Raw genomic sequence first — 13,215 nt, 5'->3', positions numbered from 1 at the left:
TCACCCATTAGTTTATATGTATCCCATTGCATTTTACTTCATCTGTAGTTCATCTGACATCCATTTTGACCTAAACTTTAAACAATATTTCTTAGTTGGTATGTAAAGCCTAGTAGCTTCCAAGATAAATTCTTTGAATTCTTCCCATTTTGAATTTGCTGTTTGTAACATCATCATTTGGTCCCCACCGTATAGAATTTAAATATTTCTCAGACCTCCGTAGTCGACTTTACGAAAGCAAAAACCCTTCCATTAACCTCTGAGTAAATCTCACTTCAGCACACTGTGATCTCTGCCACCTAGTGGTTCCTTTATCTGCAGATTCTTAATGCATGAAGAATCACTACTGATAATCAGATCAAGAGTATTACTCCCTCTAGTTGCCTCCCGAACATGCTGCTGTAGAAAATAATCATTCAATAAATCCACAAAAGCCTTGTTAATGTGTGAGTGGCCATCCCACAAATTCCAGTCAATATCTGGGAAATTAAAATCTCCCATTATATATGGTCGACCAGGCTAGCCAGGTGGGTAAAGTGCCTGCCTGGCAACCCAAAGGTCGCGGGTTCGAATCCCGCCTCGGGCTTGGATCAAAATACTGCAAAAACCTTAGGAGGTGCATTATGGCCACTGAAGCCGATGCACCAACAACTACAAAAAAAAACAAAAAAAAAAAATCTCCCATTATAGGACTGATTTACTGACCCACTCTATTTTCCTGTACAGTTTTTTTGTTATACTCATCAGAGTCATTAGGCCTATAACATACTCCTAGTCTCAATTTGATTTCTCAATGCTTATGTCACACCAAACTGACTTGACACTGCACTGTCCAGCGATGTCAACTGGCTTCACTTCCTTGGATTTTATGTTTCTGAACTATTAGCATAACCCCTCCTCCCTTCCTATCCTGTCTATCCTTCCTGTACACATTGTACTCCCCAAATTCCAGTTCTGCATTCCTTATATCTGTGTGACACCATGTCTCTGATATCCCAACAATATCTGCCTTTGATGTTTTGACCAACACCTCAAATTCATCAAATTTATTTACCAAACTCCTAGCATTGGTGTACATGCAAGTATACATGCACCTGTTCCTATTCTTAGCTACCCTAACACAACCCATGTGTTTATTTGTACCGCAATGACTCCCAGCAGTCTCTGAAATACCCTGCACCTTGTTTTCCAGGCTGCTGCTCATTCCAATAGAAGCAGTGCAAGAATCACTTTCACCTCTGCCATCAGCTACTGTTAATCTATTAGTCCATGTATCCCCTCAAGCTAGCAGGTTTCCGACCCACCTAACACTGCCTCGAGAGTATCAGCAAATATTCTTGTACCCTTTCTATTTAAGTGTATCCCACCCTGTAGTAGCATCCCTGTCTTGCTTGATATACTTCTATATGGCTGCTTTGCTATGAATTATTTAGCATATTAAAATATGCTTCTAACCTATTATAGTATGTGTATTAACCCATTGTATTATTTGTATGCAAAACTCAGTTACAGCTGCTAATGTGCAAACTGATATTCTGTTATACTTTGGTAGATCTACGGAGGTTACATTTAATCATTTTGACAATGAATAGATTGTTAACTGAATATGATTTTTAACCATATTTAGCCATTTTTTAAACATTTTCTTTTAAAATTTTTTTGCCATATTTTTTACCATATTTCCATGGGCACTGTCCTGAATTGGCTTCTATAATTCCCACTCTCCCTTTCAAAGCAGTCCTAACATGTGGTGCAACCAGCCAATATTCTTTTACTGTCCAACTTCAAACTCACAGAACCAACAATTCTTCTTCTTCCTCATTTATACATTCAACTTCTGTTTTCTGAAACAACCTTCCTTCATATGTATTCCCTGAAAATTAAAATCTACAGAAGTTAAAGGCTGATGTTAACATACATCTTCTTTCATCTTCTCAACCTCCAACCCATACACGGTACTAAGTACTGTAGGTTCTAATACCTCTCGTGTTTGGGGTTTACATAAAAAAAACTACTCAAATGTGTTTGCTTCTACACCCTCGAGCCTGACTACTTGGTTACATATTTACTGAGAAATCTTATTCATCAATAGTGCTTAACAGTTGCTTATGCTTCTGTCTATCTATATGTTACTTATGATATAATGTAATTATGGCTATTATCAATTACGATAGAAATTATTCTGTTAGCAATCACTAATGCCATTGCAAAAATTGAGCACTATGCAATCAAAGTATATGCATATTACCATTGTAGTAAAGCTATAAATTCATAAATTTTATATTCTTATAAATGTGTACATATCACAGTTAATAAAGAAGATATAATTGATGCTATGTTGGATCACGATAAGTAATGGCATGAATCTATGCATATTAAATAGGCCAAAAATGGAAAAATGGATTAATCAAATTTTATATATATACATATTAACTAAATTATATAGTTATAAAACTAATCACTGCCTTTACGCATTGATGGGTACTTTGATGGGGACCAACCCCTATCAGTGCATAAATAAAAAGTAATTACTGGAATCACTATCTGGTTCTATGTGCCTCGTACTAGCATGAAGGAATGCTGGTCCAACAGATAGTAACTTAATTTTAAATAAAGAAATGATATTTGCAAAAGAACCTAGTAGATATGCTTAGCATTTCATATCCTGATAATAAATGGCTGAATATGTGTTTCCAAGTGTAATCACTATGTTCAGAATTGAGTGTCCCTAATTATTTTTATAGCAAAATAATTTTGTGAAAATTAATGCAATTTATTATGTAGAAACTTTTAAATTTTAAAGATTATACAAGTTAATCCTGATTTGTCGTGAAGGTATTACAGTAGTAATATTTTAATATTAATAAATGATAAGAGGGCAAATCAAGATAAATGAAATGAAAACATGAATAAAATAAAATAAGAATAAAAATAGCATAACCACAGCATTATGGCTGCAGGATTTCTCAGGCTCTAAGACAGATAGCCAGTGGCATGACCAACTGTACATATATACACTGATGAGCCAAAACATTATGACCACCTACCTAATATGACGTTGGTCCTCCACTTGTAACCAAAAAAGCTCGTACCTGGTGAGGCCTGGACACTACAAGATTTTTTATGTATCTTGTGGTATCTGGTACCAACATGTAACCAGCAGATCCTTTAACTAATGTAAGGTCCGTGGTTGAGACGCTGCAGATCGGAGTTGCTGTTCCAACACAAACCATAAATGCTCGATGGGATTGATGTCTGGGAAATTTGGAGGCCAGGGCAATACTTGGAAGTCTTCCTCATGTTTCGCGAACCAGTCTCGAACAATCCGGGTGGTGTGGCACGGCGCATTATTCTGCTGAAAGATGGTACCGCCAGACGGGAAGACTGTTGCCATGAAAGTGTGTACCTGGTCAGCAATAATGTTTAGGTAGGTGGTAGATGTCAGAGTGCCTGGCACATGGATGACTGGACCCAGGGTATCCCAGCAGAACATCACCCAAAGCATGACACTGCCGCCACCGACTTGTTTTCCTCTCACGGTGCATCCAAGTGCCTCCCACGGCCGCTCCAAGTGCCATTAGCATGGCACTTGGAGCGGCCTGTGCCCCATTTTCAGCCGGGTTCGATGTACTGCGTGTGTGTTTCGACACATTACTCCCGTCACCAGCATTCCAGTTACCCGCGAGATGCACCACAGTCACCCTTCTGTTGCCACGTACCATCTTGGAGGGCCTTTGCTCACCTCAAGCAACGATGAGCCATGGTAGTCCAACACCTCGCAGGCAGTTCGTGGGTTTCCCCTCCTCGGGCCACTTTCGGTAGGTAGTAGTCACGACTGACTGTGAGCATCCCACCAGCCGTTCCATTTGAGATCTGCTCTAACCCAGTCGTCTGGCCATTACAATTTGGCCTTTGTCAAACTTGCTTAAGTCCGCTGCCTTTCTCATCTGAAGAACAAGAGTAATACTGATTAATGGAGCTCAGTATCAGGTGTTTTTTATACTGTGTCCCAGAGGGGAAGATGTCAACTGCAGGTGAACTACCTGCACACGCGCCGTAGTTCACCTGCAGTTGCTTCGATTTGCATAACGACTCGCTGGTCATAATGTTTTGGCTCATTGGTGTATATACAAGTCACCTCCATATAACATGCTATTGATTCTGGTGAATAATTGTTAATAATTTAACCCTTATCCAGTACCCCACCCCTGCTTTTGTCATATTGTAGCATTATAATCTAAATAACTGAATCAGGCATATCTGTCCATGTTGCTATGCGATGTGTTCTTACAAAAATTACAATATATATATATATATATATATATATATTTTTTTTTTTTTTTTTTTTATTAATAGCTATATGTATAGCTATTAGTATAATAGCTATATGTATAGCTATATGTATAGCAAATAGGAAGTGGTGCTGACCTGTCAGGTGGAATTATAATGGAAAAAATTTAAAAGTGCCTGAAAAATAAAAGCAGATTATATAAAATTTAAATAAAATTAAATGAAAATATATAAATGGTGCTTAATTCTGTAGGTCCTAAGATTTTAACTATGTCATCAAGGGCCAGCAGCCAAAACCAAAGGAAACACAGCAATAAGCAAGGCCTCTGTTTCTGTTATGATGTATACACAGCGGACAACAAAGCAAGTATACGTATGCATCATAGCTGACCCGACAGAGACCAAAAATAAAAGGAATAAAGAACATTGTAACTACACCTGACAGGTCAGCACCACTTCTGATACACTAATCTAACCTATTTGTCTATATTTCATTATGTTTGTTGGGCATTTCTAGTATTACTAGTAGTTTCCCGGATCTATAAACCAATTTGATATATTTGTTCATTCTTTTGAACAGTCCATTTTATCACTACAACCTATTATTTTTATATATACATATGTAGTATTTTATATATTATATGTAGTATATATACGTATAATACAACCTATTATTTTTATATATACATATATAGGCTGTGTGTGTGTGTGTGTGTGTACATAAACACACACACACGCACATAGGGCAGACTATGTGCTAGTTTAAATTTAAACTACAAATTAAAATAATTAGTGTAGTTTAAATGCTAAGGTCAATTTCATGTCCATATGTATTAGTAATAGCCGCATGGTGCAAGAAAGCCTATGGCTTATGCTGCACCAGCCAAAAAAACACAATGATAAAAAAAAAATAATAATTAATAAAAGAAAAGGAAATTAAACCTGTCATCCTATGCGCTTCCCTCACACGAAGGTACTATCCACATGACCTTTGAATTTCCCCAAACTGTCAGCCTCTACCACCCATGTAGGCAACTTATTCCAGTAATTATACTCGCTGGCTAAAATAAAACTTCCTGCAGTCCAATTTAAACATTTCCCCCCATAACTTGAATTTATGTCCTCTAGTTCTAGCAGCATTTATAATCTTGAAAATTTCATCCTCATTCATTTTACTGATGCCTCTCAGAGCCATAAACACCTCAATCAAATCTCCTCTAAGGTGTCTAGTTTCCAAACTCTGCAACCCACATGAACTGTTGAAAAAAAAGCCATGAATTAGGGTTGAATTTGAAAGTGTCTGCAATTCTGCCCAGACACGATAGGAGGGAGTATGTGATGAGAGCCTTGTTGATCAATTTGGCCCTGGAAAGATTGTGCAAGGCTCAAGAGGTAGAATTTTTTTCAGCCTGGTCTGTACTTGTTAACAGATGGGACTGCTTCTAGAGGGATGGGATACACTTAAATAGAAAGGGTGCAAGAATATTTGCTGCTGCTATCGAGGCAGTGTCAGGTGGGTCGGAAAACTGCTAGCTTTGGGGGATACAAGGACTAATAGATTAACAGCAGCCACTGGCAGAGGTGAAAGTGATTCTTGCACTGCTTCTATTGGAATGAGCAGAAAACAAGATGCAGGATATTTCAGAGACTTCTAGGAGTCATTGCGATACAAGTAAACACATGGCTTGTGTTAGGGTAGCTAAGAAAAAGAACAGGTGCATGTATACTTGCGTGTACACCAATGCTAGGAGTTTAGTAAATAAATTTGATGAATTTGAGGTATTGCTCAAAACATCAAAGGCGGATATTGTTGGAATATCAGAGACGTGGTGTCACACAGATATAAGGAATGCAGAACTGGAATTTGGGGAGTACAATGTGTACAGAAAGGATAGACAGGATAGAAAGGGAGGAGGGGTTATGCTATTAGTTAAGAAACACATAAAATCCAGGAAGTGAAGCCAGTGGACATCGCTGGACAGTGCAGTGTCGAGTCAATTTGGTGTGACATAAGCATTGGGAGATCAAAATTGAGAGTAGGAGTGTGCTATAGGCCTAATGACTCTGATGAGTATAATAAGAAACTGTACAGGAAAATAGAGTGGGGCAGTAAATCAGAGAGTCTTATAATGGGGGAATTTTAATTTCCAAGATATTCACTGGAATTTGTGGGTTGGTCACTCACACACTAGCAAGGCTTTTGTGGATTTATTGGATGATTGTTTTCTACATCAGCATATTAGGGAGGCGACTAGAGGGAGTAAAATTCTTGATTTGATTATTAGTAGTGATTCTTCATGCATTAAGAATCTGCAGATAGAGGAACCACTAGGTGGCAGTGATCAGTGTGCTGAAGTGGGATTTACTCAAAGAGGTAACTACCATCAGGGGTAAAGGGAAGGGTTATTGCTTTCGTAAAGGTGACTATGATGGTCTGAGACAGTATTTAAATTCTATACAGTGGGACCAACTGATGATGTTACCAACAGCAAATTCAAAATGTGAAGCATTCAAAGAACTTATCTTGGAAGCTACTGGGCTTTACATACTAACTAAGAAATATTGTTCAAGGTTTAGGCCTAAATGGATGTCAGATGAACTGATGAGACATATGACAGAGAAGAAAAATACATGGGATCCATATAAATTAATGGGTGACATGGAAGCCTATGATAGATATAAGCTGATCTGTAACCAGGTCACAAAGGAGATTAGGCAGGCAAAGGCAGATTATGAGAAATCCTTGGCAAAGGATGCAAAGAAAAACAACAAAGAGTTCTTTACTTATGTAAACTCTAGAAGGAAGGGGATGAATCAGATTGGTTCACTTGATATTGATGGTTCAACTGTTGATGATCCTGCTCAGGTAGCTAACAAACTAAATGAATATTTTGCATCGACATTCACACATGAGGAGTTATTCAGCGAGGGGAATGCCAGAGGTGTATTCAACTCTGGCAGTAAGGTAGATAATCTTGTAATAACTGAGAGTAAAGTGGAGGAGAAATTGTTGAAGATAAATACAAGGAAGGCACCTGGGGTGGATTGGATCTATCCAGTTATATTAAAGGAGGCAGCAAAGGAAGTAAGCAAACTGTTAGCCATAATTATGAGAGCTTCCTTGGACTCAGGAGAAGTACCCATGGGCTGGAGATATGCAAATGTGACTAATCCACAAAGGAGGATCAAAGGGCGACACAAGTAATTATAGACCCATTAGTTTAACTTCTGTTCCAGGAAAATTAATGGAGGCACTGGTTAAAGAAGCACTGCAGGATCATCTAGACAAGATTTCAGTTATAGCTCGGACACAGCACGGTTTTGTTAAGAGCTAGTTTTGTCTGACCAAGTTGATTTGATTGGATACTATGATGTGATCACAAAGGAACTGTATGCAGGGAATAACATTGGTATCATATATTTGGATCTTAGAAAGGCTTTTGATACTGTTGCACATGGAAGACTGCTGCACAAATTGAAGCAGTGTGGTATTGGAGGCAAATTGCTGCTATGGATAAAGGGGTTGTTGAGGGGGAGAAGACAGAGAGTGGTAATCAATGGACACTTCTCATCGTGGACTAATGTTATTAGTGGAGTTCCTCAGGGTTCAGTGTTGGGTCCATTATTGTTTTCTGTATTTATAAATAATATTGATGGTATATCAAGCTTAATGTCCAAGTTTGCAGACAATACGAAGGTTGGCAGGGTTGTCAAGGACACTACTGTCACTATGCTGCTGCAACAGGATCTGGAAAGGTTGAGCAGATGGGCTGAGAGGTGACAAATGAAGTTTAACATTGACAAATGTAAAGTACTACATATGGGAAACAGTAACCCCAGAGCAACGTATCAACTCTGTGGTACTACACTGACAGTGGTAGAGAATGAAAAGGACCTGGGGGTAATTGTGCAGGCAGATATGAAGTTCTCTGAGCAGTGCAGATGGGCTGCAAGAGTAGCTCATGGTGTCTTATCAATGGTATACAGGAATTTTTATATCAGGGATAAGGAGGTGATTATTCCCTTCTATAATAAGGCAGTGGTCAGGCCACACCTTAAGTACTGTATACAGGTCTGGAGGCCTCATTTCAAGAAGGATGTAGAGCTGCTGGAACGAGTACAGAGAAGGGCAACAAGGTTAGTGAATGGATCAAAGGGTTGCTCTTACGAAGAAACACTTAAGTTTTGCAAATTACAGTGTCTGGAGACTAGGCACCGGCGAGGTGATCTGATAGAGGTGTACAAAGCCTTGAATGGTTTGAGCATGCTCAATGCTGATGGGATTCTGCCTCTTGCTCAGAATAATCACCTGAGAGGGCATAAATTCAAATTGAGGAAAGACAGATGTAGATGTGTGGAAATTTGCCTTTAGCCAGCGGGCAATTGGTTGGTGGAACAGACTTCCATCCCTTATTGTGGAAGTTGATAGCCTAAATAAATTTAAGGCTCAGCTGGACAGGTATTTTGAATGAACAGAGCGGTGAAGTAGAAGTTTTTTTTTTTTTTTTCTGGCTGATGCTGCATAAGCTTGCTTTCTTGCATCATATGCCTCTTCTTCTTCTTTAATGCTGCCCAATGGCGTTTGCGACTTCGTTTTGATATTGTTCTCTGTCTAGCGCTGCGTGTAGAATTTGTGCTGTTGTCATGTGAAGCCAGGTGTTGATGTTATCTAGCCATGCCATTTTCGGTTTGCATATGCCTCTACTAATGCTAATGCTAATGTGGGTTGCAGAGTTTGCATTTATATATTATATGTAGTATAATAAGTTGCATTTATATATTATATGTAGTATATATATATGTATAATACAACCTATTATTTTTATATATACATATATAGGCTGTGTGTGTGTGTGTGTGTGTGTGTGTATATATATATATATATGCACACGCACATAGGGCAGACTATCTGCTAGTTTAAATTTAAACTACAAATTAAAATAATTTGTGTAGTTTAAATGCCGAGGTCAATTTGATGTCCATATATATTAGTTTATTAGTATTATATTTGCATGATACTATTTATAACATTTAAACAAATATTCATACTGTTTTCAGTAATTTACTTCTTAATTAATTGCATCTCTTCTCGGTAAAGTGACATGTGATCCACCTTTTGTAACCGAGTGGTCAAGTAAAAGGGGCATAAGTACACATGCTTTGAGTGACTGGGATTAAAGCCTATGACTGTTAAATATGGTGCTGTTTCTTGTATTCTTTGTATCTTGTGAACTCCTCTGACTGTGTAGTCATCCTGGATTATAAACAAAGTTTATTTATTTATTTATTATATTAATGTATTTGTATTTTTACTTTTTTAATGTAGTCACTTGGAATTTGTGGATTGTAATGTATCTTATGAATACCAGAGTTTTGTATAATATATGTATATCATGCAAAACTGGATGACAATTTCTTTTTTTAAATTGTTCTATTTTATAGCCATACATAGAAGAAATTTTCAATCTTTTACGAGGAGATATATTTAGGAAGTTTATTGAAAGGTATGAAAAGCTGAATACTTTTTTATTTCTATATTTTTTCACTAACAGTTATAGATTTTCTTTTCATAACATTAATTTCATGGTGAACAATTTGCATGTTTGCCATTAACATTCAATATTTAATTTGCTGTTGTTAATAGTAAATATATGAAGAATGTTGTGAACACAGTAATGTGAAACTCCCTCAGGAAATTGATAAAATTATTTATTTAATGTTGTAAATAGAATCTGGCAAAGTAAAATTGATTTTTTTTTTTTCCATTTTGGAATATTTTTGCAGTCCAGATTCTAAAATAGTGGATTTATTGTACAAAAACATTTAACCAAACACTTTGTAGTTGTGCGACATATGATATCAGATCATGCTATCATGCTTGTCCTATGTGCTTAAAATGATTACTTTTTAAGAATTAACCTTGCATTCAACTGTAGCATTTTGAAGCTTTTAAATTACGTTATACAGTAAAATCTAATAAATCTCGGTAATAAAAATCCTGTACTTGGTTTGAAAATTATATTATGCACACATTGAAGAAAGAACTTGAATAAATAATATAATAAAGAAACAGAGAAAGGAAGAAAGTACAAAAATATAGTTAGACAAACTAACACATAGTAACAGAACATATTACCGACTATTCCAGAATATAATGAAATTAAACTACATATATTTAAGAATGTGTTAGCAGAATGACAGGTCAAATAAGGAATAAATACAAAGAAAAACCCATTTACTAAAGCAAGGAAGGAGGGTGGAGATGGGGGCAGGTAGGGGGAGTAAATTTAGAATAAATAGAAGGAATATGATTATAAATAATTTATAAATTAATAGCCAATTAAAACAAATTTAACCTTTAGTGGTCCCCATGGCCAAATCAATTGAAATATTGCAATACTTGTATAAAAAGGAACTAAAAATCTACAATGACTAGTAATATGAAACAAAAATAATACCCTACCCTAACTAGTAAAATGAACCAAAAATAAATCAGTTGTGTCATAATTTTTCATATTACTGATCACTTAGTTGTCTTAGGTTTTTAGTTCCTTTTTATAGTGATATTTTGGCTCCTTTGGGTCAAGTAGGTGCTGCTAAATTTGCTTTAATTGACTGTCAACTTCTAAATTATTTTAGAATTATATTCTTTCTACAATATTCTTCATCTCAGCTAGCATTAATGATTTTGGACAGTTATTTCACCTTAATATTGGGCAATCAAGTCAAAATAAGAACAAAATTAATATTTAAAGACATAAAAAGTGTTAATTTTTACAAAACTTCCTAGTTCCACAAGAAACTCGCTCTGCAGAGCTTTCAGCTACCGGTAACTCAATACCATAAGCTCATAGGCATTCTAAGAATTCATTACCAGAAGCCTGGGCAATCTGGGAATTTGAACATGAAAGTGTTAACCATTTCTTGAGATTTGCTACACAACTTCCACGGCAAATACAAACCCATAGTTTATCTTTATCTTTTGTCTCATACTCAAAATATAACCTGTGCGTTTTTTTTTTTCACTAAACAGTCATGATTTTCTCTTTTGGTTTTTCACCTAGTTTGCCACAGATATTATTATTATTATTATTATTATTATTATTATTATTATTATTATTATTAGCCATATGGTACAAGGAAGCCTGAGGCTTATGCTGCACCAGCCCAAAAAAAATATATATACATATATAACAGAAGTTATCTGGTTTGTTGACACATACATGAGGCAGCATTCAAATGACTTTGGCATTAAAAAAAAATAATAATAAATAAATAATAATACAGAAAAGAAAAAAGATGAGTTTAGGGCTAAATAGTTCACATGACCATACTGAATACTGATATTATATTACCAACAATGGAATGGAAAACAGCAATTGACAGATAGTTTAATAGCAAATTCTAACATACTGTAACCATGCATACATGCTGGATATAGTGCAGTGCCTCTCATTTCATTTACCCTTATTAGGCGCATTCACATATATATGTGCTGAGTGCCTATTGTCTTCACCATGTCCATCCACGTATAACAGTGAAATAACTGTGCATATCGTAATTAGCTTGTTTCTAATTCTTCAGTTTCATTTTCTGCCTACACCAAAGCCCGCAACAATTGTAAAGCAGTTATTAATCAGTTCAAACTAGAGTTTGAACAAGCTAAGAGTAGAAAACTTGCTTCTTGCCCTAATGGTAGCCGAGCATTTCTGGTCTCTTGCCAAAGCTATTGGCCGCAACTTTTGCCCATCTCTGTTCCCACCTCTGTCCAAACCAGATGGTTCTATTGTCACTTCAGCCAAGGATAAAGCTGACCTGCTAGCATCCCATTTTCCCTCCAACTCATTGTATCAATGATCTTGGTAAAACACCTTCCACCATTCCCAACACACTCCATTCAATGCCTCCTGTGGTCTTCTTCAGGCGCCTCCGTAGCCAGGTGGGAAGGAGCAGCAGTGCATAGCACACGCTTCTTGATTAGACCGGGGTTCGAGCCCGTCGCCACCAAATATGAAGGATGCGGAAAGGTCAGGGAATGACCACCGCATATCCCGGAGCAATATGGCCTTAGTTGCTAATGCTCCTAAAAACCAAAAAAACAAAAAAAAAAACCTGTGGTCTTCCATCAAAAGGATGTCAGAAGGATTTTGATGAATCTTGATGCTAAGAAAGCTCCAGGTCCCAATGGTATTTCTCCACTTGTTCTCAAAACCTGTGCTCCTGAAATTACTCCTGTTCTTTGCCACTTTTTTCACTTTCTTATTCCAAAAGCGTTTTTCCTTCTGCTTGGAAATTTGCTCATATCCAGCCAGTTCCTAAAAAGGGTGACAAATCCCTCCACCCAATTATCGTTCCATTGCAATTACTTCTACTCTTTCTAAAGTAATGGAGAAATCAATTAACTGCCAACTCTTAAGCTCCCTAGAAACATTCGGTCTAATCAAAGATCGCCAGTATGGATTCCATCAGTGTCGATCCACTGGTGATATTCTGGCATATGTTACCCATTTATGAACTAATTCAATGGAAAAGTTCGTTGAAACACAAGCAGTTGCTCTTGACATCTCAAAGGCTTTCGATCGTGTTTGGCATAAACTTCTTCAAAACAAGCTTCCATCTTATGGTTTGTCAACTGTTTTTTGTAATTGGTTATCCAGTTTTCTCTCTGATCACTCACTGAGGGTGATGGTAGATGGCTCTCTGTCGTCTAACTTCTCCACTAATGCCGGTGTCCCTCCAAGGTTCAGTTCTTTTCCCCACTCGTTTCCTCTTGTATATAATGACCTTCTTCCATTGACTGGAAATCCTATCCATAGTTTTGCCGATGATAGCACATTGCATTCCACTTTCCATTTTGAGAAACCTTGCCCTGCTCAATCAGCTTCAACTTCTCGAAAATCTGCTACCAGTTTCCTTAAATGCCGA

General features: G+C 37.0%; 1 protein-coding gene across 2 annotated transcripts in view; it reads left to right on the top strand.

Annotated features, from left to right (window-relative positions):
- The window catches only part of Gprk1 (G protein-coupled receptor kinase 1), a 485,675-nt gene that overhangs the window by 269,656 nt on the left and 202,804 nt on the right, over positions 1–13,215 (top strand). The window contains exon 6 of one of the 2 annotated variants that reach the window (XM_090370992.1): positions 9,733–9,794. The exons of the other annotated variant lie outside the window; for it this stretch is intronic. Coding sequence (XP_090227118.1) covers positions 9,733–9,794 — 62 coding nt within the window. The remainder of the gene's footprint in view (positions 1–9,732; positions 9,795–13,215) is intronic. 2 annotated transcript variants of the gene reach the window in all.

The sequence above is a fragment of the Mastigoproctus giganteus genome, chromosome 3, assembly GCF_048544385.1.
Source record: "Mastigoproctus giganteus isolate SK-2022 chromosome 3, ASM4854438v1, whole genome shotgun sequence".
NCBI lineage: Eukaryota > Metazoa > Arthropoda > Arachnida > Uropygi > Thelyphonidae > Mastigoproctus > Mastigoproctus giganteus.
Note: the sequence above shows the minus strand (reverse complement) of the source record. Positions and strands in the feature narration are given on the sequence as shown.